At 44.9% G+C, this 16252-nt stretch overlaps 1 protein-coding gene across 1 annotated transcript in view; it reads right to left on the reverse strand.

The window, feature by feature from the left end:
* The window catches only part of LOC125630278 (ovostatin-like), a 54917-nt gene that overhangs the window by 23514 nt on the left and 15151 nt on the right, over positions 1-16252 (reverse strand). The window contains exons 9-18 of the mRNA XM_048835980.2: positions 15196-15310; positions 14834-14943; positions 12922-13080; positions 11936-12163; positions 11488-11545; positions 10764-10912; positions 8548-8697; positions 5093-5263; positions 3329-3470; positions 58-154 (exon numbers count right to left, since the gene is read on the reverse strand). Coding sequence (XP_048691937.2) covers positions 58-154; positions 3329-3470; positions 5093-5263; positions 8548-8697; positions 10764-10912; positions 11488-11545; positions 11936-12163; positions 12922-13080; positions 14834-14943; positions 15196-15310 — 1379 coding nt within the window. The remainder of the gene's footprint in view (positions 1-57; positions 155-3328; positions 3471-5092; positions 5264-8547; positions 8698-10763; positions 10913-11487; positions 11546-11935; positions 12164-12921; positions 13081-14833; positions 14944-15195; positions 15311-16252) is intronic.

A 16252-nucleotide genomic window follows, 5' to 3' on the forward strand; every position in this document is an offset into this window, starting at 1 on the left:
AAGGGCAATAGTGGGGCCTTTAAAAGAAGATGAGAAGACAGAATAAGCAGTACTCACTCTACTGAAACGAGATCCCAAATCCATGTCTCGGGGAAGAATTTTCGAACAGTCTCAATCATGACTCTGCCTCGAGAATCATCTGCAGAAACAGTCTCTGTTAAGGGAGAATGGGGAACTTGGTCAAACCCAGTGCATTCAGCAAAGGTGCAATGGCAGAGTGGCCTTTGCATATACACTATGGATCAAACTGATGCCACCGTGTTTATCCCCAAAACTGGCAAAGCAGGGGCAATGGCAAGCAAATCACTGTCCCCATCCCCATGTTTCTCAAACTTGTTCAGGAGAGAAAACCTCTAGGACTAAGCACAGGATTCAACCGTTGTTCTCTATTGAGCTACAGTTGTGGTGGGGAGTTTTTGAATGTGGCCACCTATATCCCCCAGAACTGGATTGAGACCCACCAGCTCACTTCATCAGGCCACCCAATGGCGAGCTGGGTTAGAGATGGGCGGGAAACAGTTTTCCCATCCCTCAGATATTTTCAAGAGATCAACTTTTTTTTTTTAAAACTATTTTTTATTAAAGGTCAAAGTTAGAATGAAATGTTCACCTACTAAATCATACACTACTTATCCCTTATTCACGATCAGGTTAATGTTCAAAGGCCAGGACAAAGATTCATCTCAAACTGGGATAAAAAGTTGAATTCTCAAAAATATTTGTGGTCCTGAACCAATTATGTTTCCAGTTCAACTGAAACGATTCATTTAAATATTGCAAAATGTCTCCTTTCAGTTTTGACCCTTTTTTCTCCTTTTTCAGTACACCTATCTTAAATTTTGCAACAGAAAGTAATTTCAAATTGGGAAAAACAGATTTAAAAAAAATGATTAAATGAAACATTTTGACAATTTCAAAACATTTCATTTCAATGTTGTTTTCAAGTCAGGAGATCTGTTGAATCTGAACCTGTTTCACAAATGGTTTCATTGAAAAATTACCAACCAGCTTTAGAGATGGGAGTACCTTTGGACAATGTGGTAAGCCTTTGCATTTATGTCGCCCCTTCTATCTGAGGACTACAGATCTCTGCACATACATTAACCAGTCCCTACAACACTCCCATGAAGTATGTATTGCAAACCCAATTTGACAGACACAAAGGAGGCTGTTTGACTTGTCCATGGTCACCCAGGGAATCAATGGAAAAACTGGTTTCAGATTAACAGCCGTGTTAGTCTGTATTCACAAAAAGAAAGGGGTACTTGTGGCACCTTAGAAACTAACCAATTTATCTGAGCATAAGCTTTCGTGAGCTACAGCTCACTTCATCGGATGCATACTGTGGAAAGTGTAGAAGATCTTTTTATACACACAAAGCATGAAAAAATACCTCCCCACACCCCACTCTCCTGCTGGTAATAGCTTATCTAAAGTGATCACTCTCCTTACAATGTGTATGATAATCAAGTTGGGCCATTTTCAGCACAAATCCAGGTTTTCTCCCCCCCAACCTCCCCTCCCCTGGATTTGTGCTGGAAATGGCCCAACTTGATTATCATACACATTGTAAGGAGAGTGATCACTTTAGATAAGCTATTACCAGCAGGAGAGTGGGGTGTGGGGAGGTATTTTTTCATGCTTTGTGTGTATAAAAAGATCTTCTACACTTTCCACAGTATGCATCCGATGAAGTGAGCTGTAGCTCACGAAAGCTTATGCTCAAATAAATAGGTTAGTCTCTAAGGTGCCACAAGTATTCCTTTTCTTAATGGAAAAACTGGAAGTAAAACCCAGGTGGGACCCTAAACACCCCTGAATTCACACTCTGCAATTCACACTACTGCAATGATGTTTGTTCAAAATATATCTTATAAGGTATCACTTGAAAAGTAATAGCACCCTGGTCATTTATATCATTGTAAAATGCAGGTGTTAAACTTATTTGTGAAATTATGAATTGAATCTGTATAATGTTACTAGAAGGTGTGTAAGAAAACAGCCTAGCCTAGGTAAAGGTGATAAACAGATCTGCCCTAGACCAAGGAATGTGCGTTTACCTCAACTTAAATATTAGCCATGAATAAAACTATCAAGCAAACCAGCAGGAGCTGTCTTGAGCTTGAATTTGAGAGACGGAAAATTATCATGGCTCCTGCATCCCAGGGAGACACAGGAGACTGAATACACCTTCCTAACTTTGAGGACAGAGACAATTCTTGGAGAATATAAGGGACAGAAAGAGACTTCATATTTATCTTAGACCTAAACAGACAGGGGAAACCAGCACCTTGTACTTCTATGGAAGGTCCTGACTGAGAGACAATCAACCGAGCTGGACTAAGAGTAGTTGGTGGGTGAAATCATCTTAAACAAAGACCGTGCCTTGTTAGTTAAGATTTAGACTTTTAGGTTCATGTTTTCACTATCATTTGCTTTTAGCCATCTCTATGTTTATTTCTTTTACTTGGCATCACTTAACCCACTTCCAGTTGTTAATAAACTTGTTTTAATTTAAGCCAGCCCCATGCCGTGTCTGAACTGAAGTAATTGTTAACTCCAGTTAATGTGGCAAGCTCTTAGTACTGTCTCTTTAAAGGAAGAAACAAACCTTATTATATCTCCAAGTAGTCCAGCAGAGGGCTGGTCACTTCAGAGCACATGTTTTTGAGGAAATTCGGGACTGGGGATGTGCTGTGGTCACTTGGCTAGTAGTAACCAAGGCTGGTGGATACCAGAGTCTGGCTGTAGTATAACAAGCAGGCTGCTGAAGTCCGAGCTGCTGAACCAGGTTTGCTCAACACACAGACACCCAGTGCATGCTTGTCTGCTAGCTGGGAGCATCCAGACAGGGAAACCATGGCAGCAGAGCACTTTTAGGCACCCAAAGGTACAGGGCAGATCAATGTCTCACTAGTGTCGCTTGCACCCCATAACGTGACACCAGATCTCCTGACTCTCAGCTCTGTGCCCTAATCCCAGTGCTATGCTGCCTCTCAGTACAAACTGCTCATACTAGAACCAAGAGCCAGCCGGTCCAACACATCTGTATTACATCCCTCAAAATGTCTGCTCTCAGGCTGGATTGGAAGCAGTGGCTTAGAGTTGACAGGCTTCCACTGGCATTACCTGAAACCCTGTATGCTTTGGTTCCACACTGGACTGGGATTTCAGGTCGAGCTGTGTGTATCTGTGACTGCTAACATGCAGGGGCAGGCTTGTACGTCCACTCCACACAGTGCCCCTTCTCCCCACAAGCGTTCCTAATCTCACAGATCCATGTAGGAAGAAAACAACCTCATCTTTTTTTTCTGCCACCCGCTATTACCTGACAATTTGGCAGTAGTCATAGGTGTGGACAAACTTCCACCAAAGCCAGGACGGCCAAGGAAATCAGGGCGTGGTCTGACACTTCCACACACCACAGGCTGCCGCAGCCGAGAGTTGGTAAAAACCTTCATGCCCATCTCCTTCAAAATCAAAATGAAAAGTACATCAACCACCTCTGCTTCCTAATACAGCTTTATTCCACTCTGCCCTCCTTCCCCATCCACAGCCTTCTAGTTACAAGAGAGTGGATAATACCACAAGTGAACAGTGCCCATCTAAACTCCAGGCTCTTCTTAGTGGCACTATTTCTCCCACTGCCCCATCCTAGGGCCAGCTTCTCTCTCTTCTCCCCTGTGGGTCTCTATGGCATTTTCTGTGCCAATGTCAATGGGAGTTCCATGCATTTTAGAGATGCAGAATATGCCAAAGGAATCCATCCAGAGTGTGCACTACAAACACACAACACTCAGGACAGAGGAATTTGGTGCTGGATCTCTAATGTACGACAGTGACACCTGCTGTACAGTCAGAAACTACATTAATGGAGCTCTGAAAGGGGCCTCACTTCAGCATCTAGAGATGCAAGAGATCTATCACGGCCCATCTAGTCCTTTACCTGAGGGCCAGTGTAGGACTCTTCCTTACTGTATATTAGGAAATCCAGCTGGGTTTCAATCACTTCCCTTGGGAGACCTGTCCACTGCCTCTCAGATAAAAATATTGGAGTCTACAGCTAGAAAATAAATTGAGCCATCTCATCTCACCCCTCTGTTACTGGAAGAGGGCCCTCATGTTGTGAGGCTCAGCTGCTCCAAGGGGAGGCTGGATATATGACAGCAGGAAATAAGATTGCACCACAGTGCAGGATTGACTCTGGCCCTATCCCCCGCCCCAGATTACAGACTTCATAATAGAGCTGGGGGCAAAACCTTTCAAGGTTTCAAAATTCTTCCCATTCCACAATGGGACAAAACTAACATATTTCAAAGGTTTTTTGTGTGAAAAAAAACGAGAGAGAAAGAACTCCATTCCAGAATCCCCAACAGCTTAGGGGTTAGCGTCCTCCCCTGGGATGTGGGAAACCTGGGCTTGAGTCAGGGCTCTGAATCAGTGTCAGTCTCTCTCTCTTTCTGGTACAATGAATATTTAATCACTTAGACTAAGTGAAACAGCTTCAACAGGAGAAGCTCTTCCTATAAAATGACCAACAGCCTTGTGGTCGGAGCACTCAGTGGGTATACGCAGATGTAGGTTCCAGACCCTCCTCTGAATCAGGCAGAACATGGACTTTGAGGTGCATCTTCTACACTCCAGATGGGCGCTGTAACCACTGGACTATTGGCTACTCTGAGATGCGCCTCTCTTTCTGGTTTTGACCAGAAATTCCATCCTGGACCTGATAAATCTTCCTGACAACAGTTTTGTCAAAACCAACCCTTTCCGCTGAAAAGTTTCAGTTTTACAAATTGGCATTTTCTAATGAAAAAGAGTTTCATCGAAAAATTCCTGACCAGCTCTATTTCAGCACTCAAACTGCTTTGCCTACCAATAAGACTAAGTGCAGGAGGACATGTCAGCAGAAGAAGTTATATACCCGACACCAGGTGCCAGCTGCATTTCATGATTTGCAAGGGAGAAAACCAGGGAGGGCACTTAAAATTTCACCTTCATCACCCCCACCCCCTTCCCTGCTCTCCTCTTCCATTGCTAACCAGGTGACAGTTCATTGTGGGCTAATTTAAAGAAATTCCAGCATGCTTGCCTTGAAATATTGATAAACATCTGGGGTGAAGTCAGACGACACAGGCATGTAATACAAGCCATTATGAAAGATGTTGTCAGCCGGGACACATGGCTCTTTGCTGTCATCTTCCAGGTTCAGCCCGTTGAAGTAATAACCATATAACTCTTGCAAGGGAAGTAGGTTGTACACCTGTGAGAGGGGAAACAAACACAGACCCTGTATTTGGGGAGAGATCTGTACAGGGACATGCACCAGGTAATGGGTGCTGCTAGGGGTGGGATACCAGTCTGGGTCGCTCATCCTTTGCCTCATCCTCTCCTGAACTCTTCAGTCTACGTTGCTCTGTTGTGATGTGTGGTGTCCAGGAAGGAGCACAGGCCCCCAGGCAATATTGGCCTGTATTAGGACTGTCACACTGCTGGCTCATGATCCTCCATTGCAGCCTCCAGAAAGTTTCTTTGTTAACTCTTAGAGCACTGCCTAATCCTAACACATTACACACCTTCCTACCTGGGTGGTTCCTAAAGTTCAGAAGGGGGTGATTAATAGTTGTTGTGGCAAGAGGGTTCCTGATGGTGGGGAGGCTGAGACTCTTGCCTAGAGCAAGTCTTGATTGGCTCTTACTTTCTCCCTGCTACTGGGAACCTTGCTCCTGCCCATAGTGCAGTGTTCTTCATTGCAAGGCCTGTGAGCCAGTGGTGGCTCCCATCGACACTAAGTGCGGCTCCCTAAGTTCCCTCTAAGCTGTGCGGCCACAATGCAGGCTATAAATAGCTGTGCAGCAGCTCTAAAGGGCCACACAGCAGGGACATGGAGAGGAGAGAGGTAGGGGGTGGGCAGAAACTGGGGAGGGGAGCAAGTTGAGGCTTGCAGGGCTTCTGTGGGCCTCTCCCCTGGCCCTGGAGCTCATTGCTGCCAGAGGTGAGTGAGAGGCCCCTTCCCCCAGAGCTCCATGCTGCCTGCTGACAGGGAGAGAGAGGTCCCTTCCCCCAGAGCTAGCTGCTGCCGGCAGGGGGGAGGGCTAAGGGGAGGGGGCCTTTGGCCCCAGCACTTGGGCAACCTGCCTGCACCCCAAACTCCTCAGCCCTGGCCCCACCTGCACCTCCAGGCAAAGCCCTCACCCCCCGCCCCTACATTCCAACACTCTGCCCCAGCCCTGAGCCCCCTCCCACACCCCAAAACCCTCTGCCCCAGCCCACCCCAGAGCCCACACTTCCAGCCCAAGAGGTAAAAAGAAAACAGAGGAACAAATTGACCAATGAACATTTGGACTGCCTTACTAGGATTGCGATGACAGATTACAAATACTGCATGAACAAAGTCAAGGAGGAACAGGCATGCTTTCGCTCATTCCATTTTTAAAGTAAGTTTTGCTCTTAAAAAGTTTACCCATATAGGTGCCTTTTTAATTCCATATATTTTCCTGCTTATTATTTTATAAAAGGAGTATCGTTTTATTGTACAAGTAGACTTTGTTTCAGTTACACGAGTGGCTCTGTAACATTACATCATTAAGGAGTAGTAAGCAATCTGTTAATTTAGTAGTTGATGTGGCTCTCACACTGAAGGTTTTTTGCCAAAGTGGCCCCCACTTCAACAATAGTGAAGATCACTGCCATAGTGTGATCTGCCTCCACCTTCTGCTGCTCAGGCTGCAGCTTAGCAGGAGGGAGGGGACATGCACTGGGAGGGCAGGTAGAGGCAGAGACAATCTGATGTAGAATTGTAGAATCATAGAAATGTTGGGCTGGAACAGACCTCAAGAGGTCATCTAGTCCATTTCTTGTGCTGGGGCAGGGCCAAGTAAATCTAGACCATCCCTGGCAGGTGTTTGTTCAACTTGTTCTTAAAAACTTCCAGTAATGGGGATTCCACAACCTCCCTTGGAAGCCTGTTCCAGAGCTTAACTCTCCTTATTGTTAGATTTTTTTTTCTTAATATCTAACCTAAGTCTCCCTTGCTGCATGTTGAGACCCTTACTTCTTGGCTTACCTTCACTGGACATGGAGAACAATTGATCCTCATCCTCTTTATAACAGTCCCCTTAACATATCAGAAGGCTGTTATCAGGTCTCCTCTCAGTCTTCTTTTCTCAACACTAAACATGCCCAGTTTATTTAACCTTTCCTCATCAGGTCAGGTTTTCTAAACCTTGTATCATTGTTTTCCCTCTCCAGATTTGGACACAGTATTCCAGCTGAGGACTCACAATTGCTGAGTAGAGCAAGACATTTATCTCCTGTATCTTGCATACAACACTCCTGTTAATACACCTCAGAATGGTATTAGCCTTTTTTGCAGCTGCATCACAGTGTTGACTGATACTCAATTTGCGATCAGTGAGAACCTCCAAATCCTTTTCAGCAGTACGACCACCTAGCCGGTTGTTCCCCATTTTGTAGTTGTGCATTTGATATTTCCTTCCTAACTGAAGTGCTTTGTACTTGTCTTTATTGAATTTCAGCTTCCTGATTTCAAGCCACTTCTCTAATTTGTCAATATTGTTTTGAATTCTAATCCTGTCCTCCAAAGTGCTTGCAACCTCTCCCAGTTTGGTGTCATCCGCAAATTTTATAAGCTTAAAAACACTCCATTATCCAAGTCAATAATGAAAATATTGAATATACTTGACCCAGGGATAACCTCTGTGGGACCCCTCTGCATACCCCCGCCCAGTTTGACAGCAAATCATTGATAACTAATCCTTTAGATGTCTTTCAAACCAGTTGTACACTCACTTTATAGTAATTTCATTTAGATCACATTTCCCTAGTTTGCTTATAAGAATGTCATGTAGGACTTGTCAAAAGTTTTGGTAAAAGTAAGCTATATCACATCTACTGCTTCCCCCCCCATCCAGTAGGCCAGGGACCTTGTCAAAGTAGTAAATTAGGTTGATTTGTTCTTAGCAAATCCATGCTGGCTATTCCTTATAAACCTATCATCCTCTAGATGGTTACAAACCGATTGTTTAATAATTTGTTCCACTATCTTTCCAAGTATCAAAGTATAATTTCCCAGGTCCTCTTTGTTCCCCTTTGTAAAGATAAGTACTATATTTGCCCTTCTCCAGTCCTCTGGGTCCTTCTCTGTCCTCCATGAGTTCTCAAAGATAATTGTTTCAGTTAGTTTCTTCAATACCCTAGGATGAATTTCATCAGGCCCTGCCATCTTGAATATAACTTACTTAAATATTCTTTAATATGTTTCCCAGAGTGGCTGGTGGAGGAGGGAGGAAGCAGGAGGCTCTGCCCACGAGGGGATGGTGTGGTCTTTTGCCTCTTATAGAGTGTTTTTATAGGGGAGAGAAATAAGGGATCAAACCACAGAACTAGGAAAGACCAGGCATGGGGATGAAGGCAGCAGAGCTGCAGGGGATGGGAGAAGAGTGAGGAGAGATAGGAACCAAGTGAATTTGAAAGGAAGCAGCACATTAGCCTGGACAGTGCTGGGTAGAGGACTTGAGGACTTACAGTCTCAGCAGACAGCTCTCGCTCAGGCCTCAGGAGGAGCACGCTCTCATCCACAGCCCGGAGGGCGCAGTGGGAGTTGGCTGAAGCTTCAAGGTGGAGGCTGACATTAGAGGCTGGGAGCCCCTGCTTCTTGGAGAACTGCAGCCGGACCTGGAATTGAGCAGAGGTGTCAGATGGGTTAAATCCTGCCCCTCAAGGGACTGCTGTGTGTGAGTATAGGTCCTGTGGCAACATGGATGGGCCTCTACCCATTGCCACAACCTCATTCTTCTCCCTGCAGGATGAAGGCCTCCTCATCAGACAGAATCTCCTAGGAGTCCCTGTCCCAGGGCCAGATGTGACCATGAAGGCCCTGCAAAAGCTCCTGTGTGTTCTTCTCTACATCTCTGGCAATCCACACAGTGCCTGCCATCCAGCGTATCCCAACTCGTACCTCTTGCCACTTTCTTTTTTAAAAAAAATGTCTTCAGGACAAGAGCCCTGGAAAGCCAGAGTAGTTAGAGGAATAATGTAAACACACCTTTGCCTCCCCTAATGTAAGCACTTACCGTTCTATATTTGCAAAAAGAGAAGAAGGAGTACTTGTGGCACCTTAGAGACTAATAAATTTATTTGAGCATAAGCTTTCATGAGCTACAGCTCACTTCATTGGATGCATTCAGTGGAAAATACAGTGGGGACATATACATACAGAACATGAAACAATGGGTGTTACCATACAGCACTGTAACTGCTGGTAATAGCTCACCTTAAGTGATCACTCTCGTTACAGTGTGTATGGTAACACCCATTGTTTCATGTTCTCTATGTATATAAATGTCCCCACTGTATTTTCCACTGCATGCATCCGATGAAGTGAGCTGTAGCTCACGAAAGCTTATGCTCAAATAAATTGGTTAGTCGCTAAGGTGCCACAAGTCCTCCTTTTCTTTTTGTGTATACAGACTAACACGGCTGCTACTCTGAAACCTGTTCTATATTGTATTCCCATGGGATTTATTTATGTATCTGCAATAAACACCTTGTGTCTGCTGCAAACAAACCACGGCTTTATTTTTTTCCTCCGAGAATAGACATACCCAGCTTCAGTTTATGGACTTTGGGTAATGTAGTCCAGCAGGAAATTTCCTGTATTAAAATCACACTGTAATTAGAATTGCAAACAAAATCTTATTAGCCAAATTGTTCTCTCAGTTATACTGGGATGAATTAAGTGTAACTCACATCAGAAGCAATGTAAGATAAAACACAATTTGGCCCTAATGTGCAAATATCACTGCACTACACTTTCCTTTAAACTGAAATCCTGAAAAAAAAACAAACAAATAAAAATAACCACAGATGAGCTGTGAAAGTTTATAACATCCAAATTGAATTAGAATTATCACAGCCATTTTAAAACTCTACTCCCCAATAAATTCCCAGGTGACGTAAATCTCTCTCTCTCTCTCTCAGCTGAGGGAATCACTGATTTTTTTGGTTTGGTGGCTGAACCGAACAATGAAAAAAATTGATTAGTTTTCAACAAAAACAGATTTGTTTTTTCCTCACTGAAACAAAACAAAAACAATCTGAGGGAGTCAAATTAAATGTTTTGAATGTCAACTCAAAACATTTCCGAATGAATCTAATTAAAAACATACGTACCATTTTGATGCTTCCGAAATTTTTGTTTTAGTCAAAAAACTATTCACCAAATTCAACCTGAATTCACAAATAATGTCAGTACTCTGAAAAATGCATTTTTTTGGGCAAATTTACTATTTGCTGAAAAATATTCACCCAGCTATAACTACATAGAAATATATCATGGCATTAAAATATACTGAGTACCTTGGGATTTATCCAACAGAGTAACACATGTTCCCTACCTTGAAGAATTGACTATTGGATAAACAAGACATGGGGTAAGAGTTGAGGACAGAGAAGTGCCAATCAGTTTAGGAAGGATTCCTTGAAGAAGTGGATTTTAAGAAGGAATGGCCACTTGGGGGGCAGGAAATGAGAGCCAGGTGTAAGCAGGGTGGGGCAGTATAGCAAAGGTATGAGGCTGAGAGGAAAAGGAGATGAATGGCACAGTAAGAGAAGATCAGAAACAGCATAGGGAATGAGAGGGTAAGACTGGAGCAGAGATTTAGAGGGGGTGGGGGGAGAAATAAAGGTCTCCTGTAGGAGAAAAAAATATACACTCATAGAAACATCTTGCGTTCACTCACCTTGTTCTTGAAGCACTTCTCAATCTGGAATCTGGTACTGTCAGCCACTAGCTCCCTGGCAGGATGCACGGTGTAGACCAGCATCCGAGCAGCAGGAGCCAGCTTCTCACTGACAGTGAGTGGGATGGAGAAAGTGCCTTTTAGAGATGCTGGGAGAAAGGGACAAGTCAAAAGAAAAAATCACAGAGAACTGTTTTAGAAGCTGCCATCCTAGCTGGCATGTATGTAAAATGGTAAGGGGGTTGAGATGGTATAGCGAGGAAATACTGTGGAGATGGACTGATGTGGTGGTGGGTTTGGATTCAGATCCAGATTCCACCAAAGTTAAAATTAGAGTTTGAAGGCATATCCAAAATCCAGTCAGATTCCAGATCAGAATTCAGATCCAACATCCCAATGGCAGACATCTCACAAGATATGTGCTATTCCCTTAGCCACACTCTGCATCTCCTCGGGAAATCCATTTGCTCCAGTTTTCTTCTGGGAGGTCCTCCACAGGCCATTACTTCCCCAGGGGTGACATAGGCTGCTTTCTCCTACTGCCTCTGTGGAGAGTTTGATGGGTTGGGCAGCCATCCTTAATTCAACAGGGGTCTTCTAGGTGGTGATTACCAGCCTGACTGCACCACACACACACACACGCACACACACACACACGTGGGGAGAGGTGCTGTGCTAGTTCCCTCGTTCTCATTATCTTTGCATCAAAAACCACCATACTTACCACCACTGGTGTTGACTTGCTGTTTGCCACTGAGAACGATCTTGCCCTTCGCCATCACCTGTGCACAGAAAGACACCATGAGATGGGAGACAGGAGGGAAGGCGGGTGGGGGGACAACCCAGTCAGATAACAGGACGTTTGCAATTAGGATTGTTTTAACTCTTTGGCTCAATATGAAGTCAGGTATAGTATGTCCAAGGGTAGATAGGTCAGATTCCCCACACACAGACATCGTCCTGCCAAACCACCCCAGTCCTGTCCCTACTTTTGTAGTCCTGTTTGCCAGGTTGTGCAGCAATGTGAATCAAGGAAGAGTTCAGCCTAGAAAGCATCTCTGCTATCCATAACTCAGTAGATCAATCACTTGAGATATCGGTACTTGGGGTTTTGCTGGGCCAATCCCAGACTGAGTACTTTTAGGGGCGCAGAGAAGCCACCTGACACTTACCACATAGTAGAATTTCACACTAGTGATCTTCCCATACCCGTTTTTGTTCAGGACATAGTACACTGTGATTGACCTCTGCTGGCCACAGCTCAGCTCTCCCGGCTCCAATTTGATTTTCACAAAGCTGTTAGTCTGGGAGTAGAAGCGCTGGACAGAGTAATAGGCCTCAGGATAGTAGGGTACCAACCAACCAACAGCGTTGCAGTTGTCGTTGGTTTTATATATTGCCTGACAAGAAAAGGGGAAGGGGAGAAAAGAACAAACTGATGTTTCACTGGGGAGGCAGTGGAAACAGCAAGTCACGGCCACAAATAAGAGACTGAAATTCACAAGCCATTGATAAGGCATTTTATCTAAAGCTAACTGCCCAGGTAGTGTGAGTGACAGCAGACCATCTCTAGCAACCTGGAGAGAGGTGACAGAAAAAGCAGAGATGTGCCAAAAGGAAAACAAACCTGTGAAAGTCACAATCATTTTGTAGACAAGATACAAAGAAAAAGAAAAAAAAAAGAAAAGGTAAAAAGTCTAAATCAAATCAATCAATTCCCTTTTTTCTTCCCATCCCAACAGTTTGCCTCACGGCTCCTGGCCAGCATGTCCTCTCTTACCAAAGTCAGCTAATGCTTGAAATATTGCAGAGCACACAAAAGCTGCTGTATTTACTTTTAAATATCTCAGTTATTGCAATGATAATAACTCACTGCTTTAGAAGGTGCTTTGTGATCATTGGGGCATGAAAGGAACCAGAGAAAGCACAGTCCATCACCAGAATACAATCTTCATCCCATCCCAACTGTTGGGGATTGGTCCTGCTTTTAACAGGGGGTTGGACTAGATGACCTCCTGAGGTCCCTTCCTACCTGATATTCTATGATCCTCTTTGGACACGGGTTCTAGCCAACAGATGAAGAGTAGCACGCCCTCTCCCCAACATAGTGCCTCTCATGGGAATACAACCCTTCCCCACTAGCTCTTCAGGTACTTACCCTCAGGCTAAACTGAGGATTGAACATTTCAGAAGTGTCAATTGAAAACCGAACAGTGCCATTCCCATCCGTGGTGTAGTTGCCCACATTCTTTTCATTGAGGAATAGCTGGACAACCTCATTAGCGATGGGTGAGTCATCCTCATTTACCAGTTTGACCTAAAGGAAAATGGAATGTCATAGTCTCAGAGAGGTAGAAGACCAGTGTTCAGTTCCTAATCCATTTGAATATGGACATGTATGTTTTGCCTGTGTTTGTTTTCCATCCAATACAACCCTACCCCCAGAAACAAATATCCAAGTGGCCCTACCGTACCCTCCACCCGGATGTTCTTCTGTGCCCCCCTAAGGCAGTGCACCCCATAGTTTGGGGACCACTGTCCTAGGCTATAATAAAAACCACCCAGGGAGCCTGGGCAAGTGTGGGGAGCCCCAGACCCTCTACCTGCCCTGGGTGGGGGACCACAGTACCCAAGAACAGCCCCTGTCCCAGGCTCCCCACTGCAGTGCAGGCTCTGTGAGCAGCTCTTACTATGGCCAGGCCAGGGGGTGGAGCCTTGGGAGAATGGGAGGAGTGGGGCCCCATGGCACGGGGGTATGTGGCGGGCCCCCAAATGTTCTTTTTGCCCAGGGCCCCCAATATATCTTAATCCGGCTCTGGGGAAACTTTGGGGCTGTCTACCACTCACCACCCTCACAGTGCACTCTGCCCAGTACACGCAGCTCCAGGGGGGCCTAGGAGCAAGGAGCAGAGAGCAAAGTGAGGACCAAATGCTGCCCTGCAAGGATGGGGAGTGGCAGGGCTCCCAGCTCAGGAAGAGATGACCCCCAACATCCCGGCAGCTGGAAGCTGCTTCCCGTCATCAGTTCTGCTCCCTGCTTGGGGCAAGCTCTGCAAGCAGCGAGGAGGAACCGGAGCAGGAAGGGGGAGCACACTCGGACAGGTAGTAATAGCACTTCCAGCAGCCATGCTGGATGCCTGCAGTGCTGCTCCTCTGCTGCCTGGAACTCTGGGATACATCTGGAGGACCTCCAGAATCTGAGTCAAGCAGGGGCTGCATGCCCACAGGAAAGCAATAGGGCTCAGACCTGAGGTCCCAGCTTAACATGGGCTCGGACCGTCCAGCCCTGCAGGTTCCTGTGACCATGGGTCTGAGCCTAGGTTGGGCAAACATTGCTCTGTAGTCATATACTGACCCTATGCCAGTGAAAAAAAAATTTTAAAAAAAGGGAAAATAACTAACTATTTCCCCCCCAATAGTATATCTTACTTTATTCCCCGCTTCCTTCTTCTAGTTGAAGAAAACAGAATTGTAAAGATGGGGCATTTTCCCCACCAGAACAAAATGAAAAATTGAGATGAAAAATTGCTAAGTGAAGTATTTTTGTCCAAAATAAATAAATAAATAAATAAATGCAATTTTTGGTGAATTAAAACAAAACCTGTTTTCCAACATTAAAAAAAATAAAAAAGCTTCAATTAGCTCCAGTTAACTGGCCATAGCCAAACCTGTGGGGTGGGGTGGGGGAAACTTAAATCACATTGATCGTGCAGTTAAAATCATGGTTAGTTACCCTTTTTTTAAACACAAAACATTTCCCCTCAACATAGACAAGACATCAGAACAAAGGCAGTAAATTCATGGGTAATCAGAGGTCCCTATCGACTAGCTGAAGAACGGAGTTGTAGCCAAGGATGGACAAATGTTGTTTAAGAAAATAATTCTTTTGTTCTAAACTGTGCAGTCTAAATAGAAAGAAAGAGTGAAGCTTTGGGGAAGAAAACCTCCTTTGGTGAAAGATTTTTGGTCACATTGCTGGACCCCAATACGCAACTCCCCTACCTCACAGACCCCTTCTATCACCCAGGATACAGTAATTTGTCCTAGAGGGTCCCTCGCTGCTGGCCTACCTGTCCAAAATAAGGAATTCCCCTTTTGTAGGATTGATCCATGTTCTCAAACCGCACACTGCCCAGCACCTGGGTTATGGAAATGTAGGCAGAGCCTGTAAGCTGCACACCTGCAAGACAGGCGCAGGGTGAAGATGAGACATTAATTAGTCTTGAATTTAACATGGTTTAAACAGAGACAAATGAACCAACTAAGTGTTTGCCTTGGAGATAGTTTGCCACTGTATTTATAAAATGGATTTTCTCTGGGAATTGAACCTTGTGCTGGGCAGCCAAAGCTTTGACCCACAGAGCAGTCTCTCTCTCCCCAACACCCTTTTCCATCACTGTACCCCAGTCTCTGACTGATTGGAAGGTGTTACCTGTTCCTTTCTCTGTCACAACTGCTTTCACATCAAGGTTCATCTGGTACCCCGAGCGATTAAGCTCAAAGATCTTGGAGCTGAAGACCTGGGAGACGCAGCCATCCTTTCCCAACTGAGAAGGGAAGGAAACAGCCAGTGAGCAGGGAAAGAGCCCAGTTCTGTGCAGGGTCAGGAGAACTGGAGATCCTCTTGCGAAAGGGGGCAAAGAGGGTGCTGGCTTACTCCCTTGAGCAAAGATAACAGTAGAGTATTCATACAAAAGACCATTATGACATACTTGTGCCTGACTTAGCTGGTAGGTCTCTTGGTCAGCGGAAGCTGGGAACAGATTCCTCACTAAGACTTGGTCACATATCCATTGCTGACTCTCTGGGGCTATGCCGAATGCCGGGAAACACTGCACTGTTAGAGTCTGCCCTCTAGACTTTAAACAAACTCCCTGCCATTCTGCCCTGTATTGAGGAAGGCACTGCGTGTTAACACTGCAGGACAGCAATGCAGGGTGGCAGCAGACCGTGCTGTGTTAAAGGTCCTGTCTTTTTAGGGAGAGGTTGGAAGCAGCTCTCACTCTTCCTGAAGGGAAGGAATCTTATGGTACTTTTCCCAAGAGCTGGAGAGAATCCAGTGTCTTGGTCAACATCCCTTCTCCCCGTGAGACAAATTCTAATACTGCATGGAAGCTATTATCAAATGTTTAACTGGTGCACACAACCGTCCCCAATATTATTTTGATGAAGGATATTTCCTTTCTGATTCTGGAAGTACCTTTATCTAGGTTATGGCTAGTTCCTGTGGTGCCTGGAGCCCTATAGATACTGGCACTTTAGATTAGATAGATATTTAGCCAGGAACTTCCATGTACCAAGGACCCCCCCATCAGCCCCAAATAAATTGGGGAAATGCTCTGTGATTCTACCCCAAAGCTATCTGCCCACCCAAAGGACCCACACCCCTCTTACAATATAGGGAAAAAGGGTCAAAACTAGTTAAAATACAATTTATGTTCAAAGATAAAGAGGGGATTGGGGAGAGGAGGCAAAGATAATAATATAAA

Source organism: Caretta caretta, chromosome 1 (genome assembly GCF_965140235.1).
Source record: "Caretta caretta isolate rCarCar2 chromosome 1, rCarCar1.hap1, whole genome shotgun sequence".
In the NCBI taxonomy this organism is placed as follows: Eukaryota; Metazoa; Chordata; order Testudines; family Cheloniidae; genus Caretta; species Caretta caretta.